This window comes from Ursus maritimus, unplaced genomic scaffold (assembly GCF_017311325.1).
Source record: "Ursus maritimus isolate PB19 unplaced genomic scaffold, ASM1731132v1 scaffold_36, whole genome shotgun sequence".
NCBI classification, from domain to species: domain Eukaryota; kingdom Metazoa; phylum Chordata; class Mammalia; order Carnivora; family Ursidae; genus Ursus; species Ursus maritimus.
The window spans coordinates 11,277,180-11,295,336 of record NW_024426230.1 but is presented as its reverse complement, the minus strand read 5'-3'; the positions used below and the strand labels follow the sequence as shown (position 1 = coordinate 11,295,336).

General features: G+C 38.7%; 1 protein-coding gene across 4 annotated transcripts in view; it reads left to right on the top strand.

Annotated features, from left to right (window-relative positions):
- The first annotated feature begins 6,055 nt into the window (after window positions 1-6,055).
- BAZ1A (bromodomain adjacent to zinc finger domain 1A) overlaps window positions 6,056-18,157 on the top strand; it is a 92,472-nt gene continuing 80,370 nt past the window's right edge. For 3 of the 4 annotated variants that reach the window (XM_040620832.1, XM_040620830.1, XM_040620831.1), the window contains exons 1-2: window positions 6,056-6,604; window positions 7,091-7,261. In XM_040620832.1, the coding sequence (XP_040476766.1) occupies window positions 7,149-7,261 (113 nt within the window). In that variant the 5' untranslated portion in view covers window positions 6,056-6,604; window positions 7,091-7,148. Of the gene's footprint in view, window positions 6,605-7,090; window positions 7,262-18,157 lie in introns of those variants that run through there. The other variant, XM_040620829.1, reaches the window with a different exon arrangement.

The window sequence follows — 18,157 nt, the reverse complement described above, 5'->3', positions numbered from 1 at the left end:
CTTCGGCTCAGGGCGTGATCCCAGCGATCTGGGATTGAGCCCCACATCAGGCTCTTCTGCTATGAGCCTGCTTCTTCCTCTCCCACTCCCCCTGCTTGTGTTCCCTCTCTCGCTGGCTGTCTCTATCTCTGTCGAATAAATAAATAAAATCTTTAAAAAAAAAAAAAAAAGATATGGTCCTAAAAAACATGGTTAAGGTTCTAAGTACAAATATTACAAATTCATTATTATAAATATTAATTATTTAAATATTATAAGAAATAGAAACATGTGTAGTATATTATCTGCTATTATATACTATTATTATTATACTATTATATCCTATATATATTAATATAATATATTAAATACTATTATATTTTGAGGGCCTGCTGTATTCCGGGCATTGTAGTATATACATTTTTAAAAGATTTTAAAAAATATTTTTTTAAATTGTATGGTTATACTTACAATGATATCTGAGAGTAGGTTATAGCCTGAACACTAAAGAAAAGGTAAAAGAGAAACAAAATATATTCCAGTATTTTATACTCCAGTACTAACAGAAATTAGTCAGTAAATGAGATGATAAATATTAGTGCAACTTTTATCTGATGGCTAGTTTACAGATAAACTCAAACTTAAAAATTAGTATTGCAGTTGGTAAAAATAAGAAAAAGAGCCCTCTATTTCACATTTTAAAAACTTCTACTTGTTCCTTATATGTCTTTTTAAAAACAATAATAAACTATTTGAACATAGTATGATTTGGTCTGTAAATTGGTATATAACTCATTATTAACATAAACAATCTAGAGAGACTGTTTTTGGTAACATATAATCTAAATTCTATCTCCACATTAAGATGAAAGCAGCCATCCATCTGACTCTATTTCTTTCACTGTAATCAAATTAAATTTGTATTTTATATATCCCTCTAACCATTCATTCATCCAACAAAAGTGTGTTGAACTCCTGTCATGGGAAAGGCACTATAGTAGGCCCTGTTAAACACTGTAAAATATTTAACATAGACATTTGTACTTTTTATTTGCAGTTCTAAACTTATTTCCAATTGTGAGTGGAAGACTTTATTAGCTATCTGTCCTGACCTGCCTCTTTACCATCTAATCTCTGTATCTTACACATTTTTATTCGTCTTTCTACTGTGAGAAGTCTCCCTTCTATTCCTGTCCCCTAGCAAATCTTCTCCCAGAGGGAATCAGTGTGTTATTTTTCTATATATCCTTCCAGATGTATTTTATGTATCAAGCAAATGCATATACATATTAAACTCCCCATACATATTTTTCTACATCTTATCTTTTTGTCCCCTCAACTTCCTCATTCTCTTACATGGACATATCATTTATTTAATTATGGGCATTCCATTAATTTTAAAATATTTAATTTTAATATTAGTCTATTCTTAACAAAGCCAAATAGTCTTATATTCAAATATATTTTTTGATATCTTCCTAGAGATTGAACTTGTAAGGTACTTACAAGTATTTACTTGTAATGTAATACATTCCTAGAGATGTATTTGTAATTTTGAATAAATATTGTCAATTTGCCCTTCAGAGAGGTTGTACCTGTTTCCCGATACACTTACCAACAAATGATGGTGATCTTTGCAAATCCGAAGGATGAAATATGTCATCACAGTGTTGTTTTAATTGCATTTCTCTTATGATGAGTGAGGTTGGGAATCTTTTTATATATTTTAAACCATTTGTATTTCCTTTTCGGTTTCTCTTGGGTTGTTATACAATAAGGCAATAGGAAATTACTTATATATTAGGGAAATAAGCCCTTTGCCACTGAGTTGGAAATAGGTAATTTTACCCCAGTTTGATAATTGTCTTTCAACTTTGTGGTACCTTTTATCATGTAAAAATTTTTCATTTTTATTTTAGAGAATTATTTTTATAGATGGGCTTTGTGTTATACTTAGGCTTTCCCCACTCTGAGACAATTTTTAAAATTCTCCATGTACTTTTTTTTTCCTTTAGTACTTTTTTTTCCTTTAGTACTTTTATGATTAACATACATTCTTAATCATTATAAGTTCTAAATTGTTTAGTGCATAGGATCAAGTTCCCTGCTTCAATTTATATCTGAGCTAGATTACCAAATCAGTCCCATGAAATATAGAACAGTAGTAAGGAGCGTGGACTTTGGAGTTGATAATTCGGGGTTTTCTGCTTCTGCACTGTATGATCTTGAGTATGCTACTTAATTAACCTCTCTGAGCCTCAACAGCTTCATCTGTAAAATGAACATGATAAATAGTACTTAGTTTGTTGTGAGAATCGTGAGATGATTCATTTAAAAGCCCTTATTTAGCCCAATGCTTCACAAGCTAGAATCATTCATTAAATGTAAACTATTGTGATAATGATGATGGCCACACACTCTTCTTTCAACTGCTAATTCCATCCCATAATTCATGACTTTGATCACGAAGGTTGAATAAAAAAATGCATCCCAAATTTGCCAATGTTACCACTTTGGCTTCAACAATCCAATCGCCTCTAAGCATAGTTTTCAAGTCCCAGGGCCTGGGTCCCTAGCCCAGATATTGTTTTAACTGGTCTGATGTATGCCTCAGGCATTAGAATTTTTCAAAAACCCCTCTGGTGATCTCAATGGGCAGCTAAGATTTAGAATCATTATCCTAACACTAGGCCAATGGTTTCAGATATTAAGGAAAACATGTTCATTGCTCCTAAAGAATAATACATAGTGAGGAAGACATTAAAAAGAGAATATGAAGAGTTGAGACTGATGTCAGATACAGATGTTAAGGAGCTACAAAGTTAAAGATATTCCTTGTATATACTTCTAAGACCTGTTTCTCAGAAGAGCTCAGGGCAGCTATACTTAAGTACTGCTCCTTAGGGGAAAGGGATATAAAATGTTTATATTTGTTAGATGTTTTAACCGAAGCAGGGAGACAGGACTCGTTCGTTGGCTCTTCAAATTTAGGATTCTCATTATGCCCATTCTCAAAGATAAATTCCTGGATAATTCTCAAAAAAAATTATTGTCTCTGATCATGAGTAATACAGCTTATCCCTTTATACATAGTAGCAGCTTGGGAAGGATTTGGAATGGTATTTTAGCTCACTTATAGATACAGTGTGAGATGGGTATACAAGAAAATTAGATATTATCAAATCCAAGGGGGAAAGCAGTATGGTCTAAAGAGACTGGACAGAGTCAAGGGCCTAGATTTTAGTTCCTGAGCTTAAGTTTCCTCAGCTGCAAAATGCAAGAATTGAGAGTTCCCAAACGTTTCTTTCAGCTCTAAATAATTACTGTGTCACCAAGCCACCTAAGTAAAGCCTTTCTTAGTCAATACAAGATAGGAAAAGTATTCTAGCTCAACCTTTAAAATACGTATTTCATAGATTTGTCTTGTTTTACATACATAAGGCAGTATGCTTTTTCAAATATTAAACTATGCCTTGATGATATTAGGCTAATATATGTCCTGCCTAACTAGCATATTTACATTTTACATTTAAGCGGGGGCATTTGATGTCTTCACCCAGAGGGGTGACTAATGGAGGGTGGGGGGCTGCATCCTGAGACCTGTGAGGAAATGTTGGAACACAGGCTTTCTGTTGCCTTTCAAATCATGCCCTGTGGATGACTTCATTTGGGACAGATCATGGGTCCTCCTTCTATATTTTCTTCTAATCTTTTCTACTTCTCTTTTTGCATTATATTACTCATGATCGTTAGTACTCACGCAATTCTTGTTTTCGTTGTCTTTACATCATCTCTTTCCTGTAAGACTGTACTTTTTTAAAAAAGATTTTACTTGGTTTATGTGAGAGAGAGTGAGAGAGTGAGAAAGTGTGAGTGGGGTCGGGGGGGTGGCCAGGAGAGGGAGAGGCAAAGAATCCCAAGCAGACTCCACGCTGAGCCCAGAGCCCCGATACAGGCTCGATCCCACGACCCGGAGATCATGACCTGAGCCAAAGCCAAAAGTCTGACACTTACCAGACTGAGCCATCCAGGCACCCCAGATTGTATAATTTTTAAAGGCCAGGATACATTTATAGTGTATCCCATAAGCTAGTAGTGTCTTAGCACATAAGAAAAGCCTGATAAATGTTTAATTAAGTTAAATTATTAAAGAATTAAATGATTTTAATTTCATTGTTTTCTCTTTTTTTATGTAATACTTTAATTTTCAGTTTAGTTACAATATTTCCAATTTTTTCCTTACACAAACTCTTATTTCATGGCAGTATCCTTAACTACTTCCTGAAATAGCAATGAGCTTTTCATTCTCAAAAGCCTAGAAGTAGTAATAAAGAAGTAATCATGGTATCAAAATATTGAAATAAATACATTAGGCAAGCTTTCAGTAATAAATGTGTAGGATAACTTTAAAAGAAGTATTATTTTGAGGTAACTTAGAAAGGCTATCAATTTGATCAAGAAGTATAAATACATCAAAACTAAACTAACATGTTAATTATAATTTACTAAACTTACATTATTGTGAATTAACAATGAACAACTATATAACATTATTAAATATCACAAATCATTAAAATAAATCCTATGTATGTAACTCAGAGAATTGAATTATGATAGTATGATAGTATTGAAATGTGCATATGGTAGTAGGGAAATAGTATTCTGATAAAGTAGAATAAAATTTCAATTTGAAGTCAGTACTAAAAAGAATCCAATTGTTTAAAACTTTGTATTTAGTAAAAATAAAATCAACAGTTTTGATCATGATTTTAACAAAATTTTAGCACCTTATCAAATAGTGAGCTCTAAGACTCCAGGTGATGTATGGAAGTATTGAATCACTATATTGTACAACTGAAACCAATATTACACTGTATGTTAAGTGGAACTTAAATAAAAACTTAAAAAACAGTGAGCTCTAAGAAATACAAATATTATATATTCAGAGAAAACGTCCTCTGTTTTTAGCTTAATAGTTAAGTTGGGATTTTGAATTGTGAGAGTGATGCTTCATTAGCACTTATAAATTTATCCATCCTCCATGATCCCTTTTGAGATTACCTTTATGGGTTCTAAATTTTTCACCTTGAAAATTAAATACTTTCTAGGTAGGGAATTCTAAATTGTCACTCAAGTACAAGGTCAGTTTAAATGAGTGCATAATTTTTTGAAGAGTTTATCCAGACTAAAGACTATAGTTAGTACTGAGAACATTTCCAAGCCTCTGTGACTTCTCTATTCGCACAGTAAGGTGCATTACTTTTATTAATGATTTTTTAAATACTCAAAGTATATTGTGTCTTCCACAAAATTTTATTTTGCTAGCTGCCACAAAAGTATCTTAAATGAAGTTTAAAAATTATAACTCTTGCAATTGGAATAGATTCCTTACATTTTCTGCTCCAATGTACGCATATACTTAATTTGAAGATAAAAAGATGATCCTACATTGTTTCTATAACTGTGATCATTTCACAATATTGGTACTTGTATCCTTCGTTGAATGACTGTTCTTCAAACTTACCGTCTTATACACTCATTCTTACATGTTAATCCCCAAATAAGCAAATGTCAAGGGCAGTAGCAAAAAAGACCATTTAAAACAAAGCTGGCAAACATTTGGAATTACTTGCAGTTTCAAAAATTCCTTTTAATTCAAAAGTCACATGTATTATGTGCATTAAAATTAGTTTCACAAATGGATATGGTAAAGTTGCTTTAGGGGAAAGTTCACTAGTAAATCCATAACCTTTAAAATTCTGTGATTGAATTGAATATTGATACTTTGCAAAACATTTTCAGCGTTGTATAACAAATATTACTTTTTAAAGGTTAGTTTTAAATATGTGGGGGTCCTATTGGCACGATGACATTTTCTAACATACTTTTTTGGTCTTTTCCTCTGCTAAGTCTTTGAGTTACCCTCTTTAAATGTTAACGAGAACTGCTGTCAAGAAAGGTATTTTCTTTTCAAGGAGGATGTTTACACAAGCAAAGTATTTTTTTAGACATGAAAATTTTTTAGAGGAAAATATCAAAATACTTTCTATTTTTTATTCCTCACTTCTCTTCCCATCTTTCAAATAAAAGTTAAATCTTAATTGGAATCCTTTTCCCACCGTGAAAAAAAGGGATGGTGCCAGACTTGAAGATGAAGGTTTTACTTTGTTAGCCATGTGTTTACGAAACCCCAGCGTCTTCCCTAGATCTCTTGGCTGATAATCTCAAACATGGAGGATGCTTCTGATTCTACACAAGGGGTTGCTCCATTAATTAATAATGTAGCTCTCCCAGGCTCTCCGCCGTCTCTTCCTGTATCAGTGACAGGCTGTAAAAGTCATCGAGTAGCCAATAAAAAGGTAGAAGCGAGAAGTGAAAAGCTCCTCCCAACAGCTCTTCCTCCTTCTGAGCCGAAAGTAGATCAGAAACTTCCCAGGAGCTCCGAGAGGCGGGGAAGTGGCGGTGGGACGCGATCCCCCGCGCGGAGCCAGGCCGTGGCAGCGGGAGAAGCGGCGGCCGGCGGCGCGGCGGGGCCGGCGAGAAGCGACCCCCAGGGAGGACAGAGACTCCCCTCGCTGCCTTTGTAGTTGAAAAGGTGGAGAAGTGGCAGTCGGCGTGCTCGCAGGTGAGGGGCTCCGTGTGGTCGCTCGGAAGCCGGCCGGCGCCGCCAGGGAAGTGTAGGCGAGCGGGGGAACAAAGCGGAGCGGCGCCGGGGTCCGCCCGCAGCGAGCTCCTCGCGGCGTCGGGCCGGCCGGCTGCGCGCCAAGCACGTTGCGAGCCCGAGGCGGCGGCGGCGGCGGCGGGCTGGGAGCCGGCGCTGGGGGAGGGGGCCGCCGCCGTTCCCGCACCGCCCGCCCGCGGCGGGGCGTGCGGCCCCATTGTGAGCCGGCCGCGGGGCGTGCGGAGGTGGGGCGCGCGGGGAGGGCAGAGGCGGCGGCTCCTCTCGCTCAGTACCCCAGTAGCGGCAGGAGCGACCTCGGCTGCAGTGGCAGCCCGCGGGCGCGTCAGTCACACAAAAGGCAGTCGAGCTTCCCCCGGCGCGCGGACTGGCCCACGCCGCCGCCGAGCGCTCCCCACCTTACCGGCTTTCCTTTCCCTCCAATTTTGATAGGGAAGCGGGGCCGGCGCGGGCGGCCAAGGGTCCGGGTGAGCCCGCGGGCGGACAGGAGATGCCGCTGCTACACCGAAAGCCGTTTGTGAGACAGAAGCCGCCCGCGGACCTGCGGCCGGACGAGGAAGTTTTCTACTGTAAAGTCACCAACGAGATCTTCCGCCACTACGAGTAAGGGCCGGGCCGGGCGCGGGGGGTGCGAGGGAGTGTGGGGACTCCCTCCCCAGCGTCCTTTTGTCTCTCTCCTTTTCCTCGCCTTGGGCTTCTGGCGGGGCGACTTGAAAGTGACGGCTTGCCGCGGGCCCGCGTTTCTCTGTCCCCCGAGCCCGACCCTGTGACTGCGCGGGGTCCCCGGGCGGCGCGACCGGCCGTGGCGCGCGTGGGGAGAGCGGGCCGGGGCCCGAGGAAGCTAGGGTCCTCGGCCGGCCGTGGGGACCGCTTCTAGCCGCGGCTGCCGCCCGGCCGCCGAACAGCGGAAACTCCCCGCCTCGCCCCTCCCCGCCTCGGCCACACGCGCACTCCGGGGCCAGTTCCGGGATCCCCGCCCGGCGGCCGAGGGGATCCCCGCTCGGGTCAGCGGCACGGGGCCGCCGTCCCCCGGCCCGGAGAGGGAATCCCCGCCCCCGGGAGCAGGAAACGGCCGGGCACGGCTCGGCTCCTCGGTCGAGAGTGGAGCCTGACGTTGGAGCTGCCTAAGGGAGGGGTGAGGAGGGAGGAAGGGAGGGAGCGGAGTTGAGACTTGGGCAAGGAGGGGGCTCCTCGGCTGGCCGGGGAGCAGTGGGGCCCGGGACACGAGAGCCTCCACCGGCGGCCTCTGGTCCGGTGCGGCTAGGCCTCGGAGTGTGCGACGCGAGCTGAGTGCTCTGTCACCACCTCTTCTTGGTGACTAACTCCCGGCCCCGGAGAACTCAGCGTCTCCGCCTGCGGGAGACCTTGGTGAGGAAGAAGTCGGGTTCGGGCGCGGGCGGGGCTGGGGGAGGGTGGAGAGAAGGGGGAGAGAGCGGGGCACTGGGCGCCCTTAGTTATCACTTTCGCGTAGCCCCAAGGGCGGCGGTGGCTGATGGGGGAGGGGGTTAAGACAAGTTCAACTCCAGCCTCAGCCAGTCTCCTCTTTTTATCCGCTGCGCATGTGGGCTGCCTGACATGTGCCACTCGCTATTGTTTTGAAAAGAACCCGGAGCTGCTGCGTGTGTAGTTTCAGCTACTAAATTTTCAGTACCTCGCCTGGTTTATCCCAAGAGATCCCCTTGTCCTGTGACACCAAACACTGGGGTGTTTTAGAGACGTGTGTTTAAACAGGATCTCCAAGTGAGAACCTGAATTGGTCGATCAGTGAAACAGTCTGATCCTCCCTTTTTCTTGCGCTTTATCCTCTCCGCTCAGAAGCAATCCCTTTGTGGCTTAGAAACCAAATGTTACAGCAACGAAATAAATTGTGTGTAGCAGGCACCTTTTCTGAGTGGGGGCTTGATCGAGGGAGGGCTGTAGGCAAAGTCTGCACCTGTCCGAGAAATGAGCAGTGAGGTTAGAAAAGTCGGTTCCTTTGAGCTTTTAAAGTAAGGCTTCTTTTTCTTGAGCTCCACAGAGAGTTACACATAAACGTGTTATATCTGGAGAAGTTTTTCAGCCGACTGTACTTTTAAATAGGAGTGCACATCTTAACTCTGTTCCTGTACAGACTTGTTTTGTTACTCAAATAGAGTTCACTCTTTTAACTACTTAAGTGAATTTGGATTAGGTAACTTGACAAGGATGATGTCTTTTTTCTTTTTTAAGTTTAAGTTAAAATCCTTGGTAATAATTCCCAATTTATATTTAAGAATGCCAACAAAATAGAAAACAGGCTTGAGTTTCAAACTTTTCCCCTTTGATATAAGCAATCTTATCTTTTTAAGAAACTTTTCTCACTTTAGAAGGGAATATGAATATGGCTGTTTCCTTTTTGAATTAAACTTTTTATGTACTTTGGTTCTTGATAATTTACTATAATCATGGAGAAATCTGAAATATCTGAAATGCCAAAATAAAGAGATTTTTGGTATTCCAAACCTACTACCTTCCACTAATATTAAGGAACTGTGTCCTTTGTGGTCTTATAACATTAACAAATTTTAAAAAAATAGTTGGTTATTTGGTTTTTGTTGTTCTCTCTGTGATGAAGTATTTGGATTTTTGGAATTTACAAGCAATTCAGGAAAGGCAGTTGGTTTGGGAGCAAAGATATTTACCCTGAACAAAGCAGAGCTACTAGTGTTCTTAGGTATTAATTTTTATGATTTTGAGTTGGCAAAAATAGAAGAAGACTGACATTTAATTGTGTTAAATTTTGGATTACTTCCTCTCTCTTAGATGATTACAGAGAGATCTTTCCAAAACTGCATTCATGGTGTATGGTATATGGTGATCCTTAGTATTATGATAATGTGACCCTTTGCCCGGTCTGGAGAAGGAAACCCCTTTGCACTCATTAAATCACCAATTGGTTTGTGTGAATTTGTTTGAAAATTATCCTTTAAATGCATTATATGAATATTTGTCTTTTATACTGGTGCGAAGACCACTATGCTCACTTATTTGCTCAGGTTTTGATTTCTCCAATATAACCTTTTCTGCCTTAATCAATCTCAAAGAGATTTTCTACACCTCCTTGCCTTGTTCCCTTTGCAACACAATGCAAAGTAACTTTTCCCTCTGACTCTGGTTAGTAGAAGTTGCCAGTGACCTTTTAATTGTTAAATAGTTGTCTGTCTTTATCTTACTTGATGTAATAGCCTAACACTTTCTCCTTTGTCCTAGGCAGCAATGATCCTCTCTCCATTTTATTTAGTGTAAGATTGGCTATTATTGCATGGTAATGCAATACATTTGTTGCCTCAAATTTTCTCTTTTTCTAGACCCTGAATTTTTTGAAAAAGGGACTGTGACCAGGATGGATCCTTAGCGATTATACAGTACAAACTCCTTTTTCTGTTTGTTTGAAATACATGCTCTTTAATTACTAACTCTTGTTTGACCTGCTTTCCATAAGTAAAGAAGACTCGTTAAAAATAGCACATTAACTGTAGGCAGATGCATACACTAAAGTATAAAAGAATAAACTGGACCCCTGTTTTTGTGTTATACACAAAAATAAACTCAAAACGAATTAAAGACTTGAACGTAAGTCCTGAAACCATAAAACTCCTAAGCGGTAAGCTCCTTGACATAGTTCTTGGTGATGATTTTTTTAATCCAACACCAAAAGCAAAAGCAACGTGAACAAATGTAAACAAGTGGGACTGTATGAAACTAAAAAGCTTCTGCAGAGCAGAGGAAAACATCAAAATAAAAAGGTGACCTACTGACTTGGGAGAAAATAATTGCAAATTATTTATCCAATAGGGGCTAATATTCAAATTATAAAGAACTCATACAACTCAATAGCAAAAATAAAAAAAAACCAATCTGACTAAAACATGGGCAGAAGATCTGAATATTTTTCTAAAGGAGACCTATAGATGGCTAACAAGTACATAAGAAGACTCTGTACATCCTTAATCATCAGGGAAATGCAAGTCAGAATCCCAGTGAGATCCTGCCTTACACCTGTTAGAATGGCTGTTTTCAAAAAAACTAGCGTAACAGTTGCTGCCTTGGATGTTGAGAAAAGTGAACTCTTCTGCACTGTTGGTGGAAATGTAAACTGGTGCAGCCATTCTGGAAGACAGTATGGAAACTTAAAAACTTAAAAAAAGAGAACTACCAAATGATCCAACAACTCTGTTTCTGGGTGTTTATCCGAATTGCAAAAGCCACTAATTTGAAAATATATATGCCCTCCCATGTTCATCGCAGCATTACGTACAATAGCCAAGATATGGAAGCACCCTAAGTGTTCATCAGTGGATGAATGGATAAAGAAATTGTGGTATATATACAAAAGAATATTACTCAGCCATAAAAAAAATGAAATCTTGCCATTTGGAACAGCATGGATTGACCATCATTATGCTAAATGAAGTAAGTCAGACAGAGAAAGGAAAAATACCAATGATCTCTCTTATATGTGGAATCTAGGGAAAAAAATGTTAAAAAAAAAAGTACTAAGCTCACCAAAAAATCCTCAACTGTATAGTCAATGATGTTGTAATAGTGTTATGGGACAGATGGTAGCTACGCTTGTAGTGAATATAGCATAATGTTTAAATTTGTCAAATCACTAAGTTGTACACCTGAAACTAACTTAATGTTGTGTGTCAACTGTACTTTAAAAAATATTTTATTCCCCCTCCACCTCCAAAACTACAAAAAAATAAAAAACTAAGCTCATAAGCAAAGAGAAGAATAAAGCATGTACGTTGATCTCTTAGAAAAGATAAAATTTGGGGCGCCTGGGTGGCACAGCGGTTAAGCGTCTGTCTTCGGCTCAGGGCGTGATCCCAGCGTTTTGGGATCGGGCCCCACATCAGGCTCCTCTGCTGTGAGCCTGCTTCTTCCTCCCCCACTCCCCCTGCTTGTGTTCCCTTTCTCGCTGGCTGTCTCTATCTCTGTCAAATAAATAAATAAAATCTTTAAAAAAAAAAGATAAAATTTATTCTGTAATTTGGTTAGCTGACAGTTTTGTTTTTATTTATTTATTTAGGATTGGATTGTTAAAAAACAGGTCTGAATACTGGGAATTCTAGAGTTGTGGGATAAGGAAGGTGATTTGTTGTATTACTGAATGACTTAATTTCCTAAATAAAATAACTTATTTTTTTAGCCATTTAGACCCTTGGAATTGGAATGTTTTTACCATCTTTGAGTGAGTTACACTTTTCATACAAAATGTAGGAACCTCTTAATTACTTATAGGCCGGCTTATGTTTCAACCTGGCTTTCTAGTGAAAGGTGTTTAACCTGATTTTCATGGTTCATTAGCTCCCTATTTGTTAATTCAGTCCTTTCAATAGCCCTCTTTTACAGATAAGGAAACTGGATTGGGGGTAAAGAGTGTAAGTCTGGGATCAATGTCAAAAACTACTTATCTAGCAGTTGGTGACACTAGACTACTCACATACCTAAGACTCTAGAGTTTATGTTCTTAATTTACTACCCACATGGTACATATTATGGAGAATTTTTCCTGATATTTGTTGAAGCTTTCAGAAATGTGCACCAAGAACATAGGGGGCACTGCTTCAAATGCAAGCTCTCTGCCTAGATGTTTGGGTAAGCCCACTCTGTTGTCTTCCCAGACATTTGACTTCTTTACTATATGACCAGTGATTAAGCTCTAGATATTAAATATACAAACTAGAATGCCATCAGTTTACAGTGGGGGAAAATGTCTTTCACACAGACCAGTTCTTCTACTGATAATTAGGTATGTATGAAATCTAATTATTATCTGAAGGCCATTTGGTGAGCATGGAATTTTTAAGGAAAATTGGATAATCTTCATAGCTAATGTCTTCAAATTAGGTTTTCAGCTCCTCGTTATGAATCAGTCTGCTACATGGTCCTGATATTTAGGTCCATGAGTCTTTTTTTCTTAGATGGTATAGCAGAGATTCATAAATGCCTTCCCTTTACTTTTTATCCACTTAGTTAGGCTACCATGTTTTGTGTTAATACATGCTTTCTTCAGACAGAATAGGTGTTATCAGTTGTTGTGTAACAAGCCATCCTAAAACTTAATGGCTCAAAGTAATCATCCATTTTATTTGCTCACTATTCTGCAGATTGCCAGTGTGGTTTTTCCTGGCCTGTGTGCTCGCTCATGTAGCAATAGTCCGCTGAAGGCGAGGCTGAGGCTGGATGGAATAAGAGGTAGCCTCAGTCATATGTCAGGGACCTCAGCTGGGGTGGCTTTTCTTTCTTTATGTGTATGTGTTATTTTTTTCAAGCTTTATTGAAGTATAATTTACCAATAGATTAGTAAAATATTTAAAGGGTACAATGTAATAAATTAATACTGAGATGACTTTTCTTACCATGTGGTTTTTCATCCGCAGAAGACTACCGTGAGCTACTTCAGGTGCTGGTCCCAGGGTTCCAAGAGGGTGAGAGCAGAAGTCTCTCAGTGTCATTTCTGTATTATGTTGGTCAAAGCCAATCTCAAGGCTAGCCCAGATTAAAGAGGTGGTAAAATATAAACTCCATCTCTTGCGAGAAACAAGTATCAGTCATATTTCTAAGGAGACTGCATACCTTCGATTCTCTTTGGAGATAGTCTACCACCGAGCAGCTGGTAGGATTTTATGCGTGGGTCATCCTGATTGGATTTTGGGAGTTCACTGGCAGTCTCGCTGCAATTCATCCCTCTTGCTTCCCTTCTTCCCAACGTCAAACTTTTTCTTCAGAGATGCTCAGGTCTTTCATGAGTTCCTCTGACATTGTTCCTGTACCACACTGGTTGTTCTATGTATTTTTCTAGGATCTCTTTGCAAATAGGGTACCTGAACAGTTAGAATTGATGTGCACACACAGTATGCTGGGCATACAATATTACTATCTTATTTCATTTTCATATTAAACTGTTCATGGAAGATATCCCCATTTTATAGAGGGGAACCAGGTTCGGTGAGGTGTAATTTATCCAAAGACACATTGTACAAGTGGTAAGCTGAGATCCAGACACTCGTTCACATGTGTACTTTCTCTGTTCAGATACACATAAAAATAAATGTGGGCTGCCAATGGAGAATATGTTTGTTTATTTCTCTTGACACGATGCTTTGGAGAGTCTGGAGATACTGAGATAATCTGCCCCTCTAGTGAGAAATGAATGTGTAACACAATGGCATAAATCACGTGTGCTATGGAGCCTGTGTAAAGGTACCATAGAAAATGGAGCTGATAACTGCTGGGGAGTTGAGGAAGCCCTCGAATAAGGAGAGAACATCTGAGTTGGGTCCTGAAAGATGGAGCTACCAAGACCCAGAATGGAGAAAAAGGACATTCTAACCAGAGAATGCTCTAAATACTTTCTAAGCTAAGGAAACTACAGAAAGGCATAGAAGTTTGAATTTGCAATTTCACTTAAAATTTGCCTTTTTCGTATTCATTATTGTTAAGCTAGGACTTTTGTTAAGCTACTATGATGTTTTACTTTTGTTGATTTCTATTTAGGGTTTTAGTCTCTAGATTTAAAAAAAACCTTTATTGCTATCCCCCACCTTAGCGTCATCTGCAGATTTTAGGAGCCTGCCTTATATGTCATTATCTAAATCTGAGGCAGCACTAAGTAAAGTGCAAAGTAATATGTCATTAAATTGTTTTTAAAACTAAACATTATATTTTTAGTTAATCTAACTTTCCTTCTGACCATTTATAAATAAATGTAATGTAATTTTCATCTAGCTGATTTTTCTCTAAATAACATAAGGCATGTTAAGTCAGCCTTACCCAAGATCTCCTAATCTCCTGCTTTGTAATCCTCTCAGGGAGGGAGTTATTAGAACAATCTATGCTGTCTTGTAGCAATTAACTACTTTTCTAAGTTTATAAACTATATTTTTCCATCTCTTGGTATTATATGTTGTTAAAGTCAGAAATTATGTTAATTTTTTGGAGCGCCTGGGTGGCGCAGTCGTTAAGCGTCTGCCTTCGGCTCAGGGTGTGATTCCAGCGTTCTGGGATCGAGCCCCACATCAGGCTCCTCTGCTAGGAGCCTGCTTCTTCCTCCCCCACTCCCCCTGCTTATGTTCCCTCTCTCGCTGGCTGTCTCTCTCTGTCAAATAAATAAATAAAATCTTAAAAAAAAAAAGGAAATTGTTAGTTTTTAACCTGTGGCTGCATTTCTAGTTATACTATTTAGTATAAAATATAAAATATATAAAAAATATAAATAAATAAAATATTGATTTTATGGACAGAGGACTCTGTTTGCTTTTATATCCTTTAGATCTTTTCTGCAGTATTGTGCTGGGTCTTTCTTATAAGTTTAGTTGATAAAGCTTTGGCCCTTAAGGAGAGTACACTTTGCATTTATCTTTTCTAAATTGTAATTAGCTTCTGGTTTTTATGTCACTTCATTCTTTTTATTTGTTTTGGTTTGGTTTGGTTTTTTTAGTTCCAAGTTTTTATTGAAACTCCAGATAGCTAACATTAATATTAGTTTCAAGTGTACAGTTTAATGATTCAGCACTTAGATACAATACCCAGCACTTGGCACAAGTGCCCTCCTTAATACCCATCACCCATATAAACCCATCCCCCTGCCCACCTCCCTTCCAGCAACCTCTCAGTTTGTTCTCTATAGTTAAAGAGTTTTATGGTTTGCTTGTCTCTTTCTTCCCCCATGTTCATTTATTTTGTTTCTTAAATTCTACATATGAGTGAAATAGCGGTATTTGTCTTTCTCTGACTTATTTTGCTTAGCATAGTATTCTCTGGTTCCATCCATGTTGTTGCAAATGGCAAGATTTCATTCCTTTTTATGGCTGAGTAATATTCCTCTGTGTGTGTGTGTGTGTACACATACCATATCTTCTTTATCCATTCCTCAATTGAGGGACATTTGGATTCTTTCCATGATTTGGCTGTTATTGATAAGGCTGCTATAAATATCAGTTAGTATCCCTTCGAATCTGTATTTTTGTATCCTTTGGGTAAGTACCTAGTAGTGCAATTGCTGGATCATACGGCAGCTTTTTGAGGAACCTGCATACTGTTCTTCAGAGTGGCTGCACCAGTTTGCTTTCCCACCAACAATGCAAGAGAGTTCCCCTTTCTCTGCATCCTCGCCAACACCTGTTGTTTCCTGTGTTGTTAATTTTAGCCATTCTGTATGTCATGTCATTCTTAATCTTATTCTACTAGATGTTTAGTTTTCCCGATAACCCTGTAAATTAACACTATATTGCCCTTTGTTCCTTCGTTTGTTCACCAGAGTGTTGGTTGACTTTATATTAATTAAAGGTGTGTTCTTGCCGGCTGTTGAGCTGGTAACTCAGAAGCAATTTTTTCCTTAAGAAATGATGATAAAGAGCAGAAGTCATCAACCTTTTTCTTAAAGGGCCAGATAAAATCAAATTTTAGACTTTGTAGGCAAGAGTGTCTACTGCACCTGCTCAACTCCACAGGACATAGTGAGAAAGCAATCACAGACGATACCTAAAGGTGTGGGTGTGGTGTGTCCAATAAAACTACAAAAACAGGTGGAAGGCTAGATTTGGCCTCCAGGCCAGTAGTATATTCATTTCTGGTAAAGAAGATAGTTGAAGGAATGTAGTAATAAATTGAGCACATAATCTGTATTAGCCGAAACATATTCATATAAAACAGTATTTTGTTTTTTTAAAAATTTTGTTCACAGTAGTAAAATGTGCTTCTTGTAAATTTTTCATGATTCTTATATTCTTATAGAAATTGAGGAGGCCCTGTTACCTAACTCCCAGAGTTCATTATTATTAACAAAATCCTGCATGTTCTAATGTGTGTGGCAAATGGATGAAGAGCAGAATTACAGTAGTATGAGAAAGTGAAGGTATAAAATGTTACAGATGGTGCCATGATGGTAGGAGGTAATGAATCAGGAGAAATCTTCCTTGGGCTTTTTTTTTTTTTTTTTTTTGGCTTGCTTGCTTGCTTTAAAACGGCCACAGGCCACGGTGGTAGTGTGGGTGGTAGTGTCCCTGTCTCCCTGTCTCCCTCCTCCTGAGGGTAGATCTTTGTACACAGCAGGGCTATAATATAACAGCTTTGCAGAGTAGCTGGACACAAGGGAAACAAACAGTACAAACACTTGGCAAGAGGAAGTAGAAACCTGGGTGTAGAAGGAGAGCCACATGTACAACAATGGTTACTGACTATCCTATTTTTCTGCATAGTAACAGATGTTTAATGGAGGTTTGTGTGTGGCACTTGTGCCATTGCTCTTGGGTATTTTGAAGAATGTCAACACATCCAGTGTTTATTGCAGCTCAGTATAAAGTCTGTCTCCCTGACATGGCACGAAATACCCTAGGCTACCAAATACCAAATAACTATGGTTAGAGCTGTGTTGTCCAACACAGGAGCCCTTACTTGGCCCCGGGGGTTATTAAGAACTCAAAATGTGACTAATACAGAATTAGGATAGGGACAATAAAGGTAAAATACATACTGGAATTTGAATACTGAGTACCCCCAATAAAGTAAAATATTTACATATTGAATTTAAAATTGATCACATGTTGAAATAAAACATTTATGGATATACTGGGTTAAATAAAATTTGTAAAAGTAATTAATATATAAAATTAGTGTTTCTCTTTAAAACTTTTTTAATGTGGCCACTAGAAAATTTAAAATTGTGTGTGTGGCTGGCATTCTGTTTCTGTTAGCACTGGCTTAGAGACTAGTTAATGTAAGATATATAAATTTGAAATATATTTTTCTTAAACAGTATTAAATATAGTTTAAACTATTAGAAGTACACCTCACATATATCATGTGCTGATTATGTGTTGGCTTGTTAAGCTAAGTCTACAGATATGTTTGTTCCAATAACAAAAAGTTTAAAACTTACAAAGCTTTCTAAGTGAACTGCAGTTTCAGGCAGTAAAATTTAAGATCCCTTTCAAGATCCATCCATTCATTCATTTTATTCTGCACCACTGATAACCACCTATTGGGTATATCTGTTGTCAATCTCTTAACTCATCAATTGTTTATCTGACATAGATTTTCTTGCTTATGAGACCCATATTACGTTCATCTTTTCTCTCTCTGACATTTCTTTCTTCAACCCTACTTTTCCTTTATAACCTAACTCTTAACACCACTTCCTCCAAAAAACTGTTCTAGTATTTCTTGATCATTTTTGCCTGTCTCTCCTCCTTCCCTTTCTCTCAACTCCCAAGGATATCTGCCTATCTTTTAATTACTTTGTAATTTTAATTTTAATGATATACATCCATTATCTCCTCTACTAAAAGGTACTTACTTCACAGGATCTTCTTGGTACTGAATTAGACTCATGTAACTTGGCATATATGCATCTACCTCTTTAGATCTCATTTATGTTAGGATATGATTGATTTCTCTTTATTTCCATAGATTTCATTTTTGTTGTTGTTCGTTCTACAAATATACAAATGAAACTATGTTAAAGTACACCAA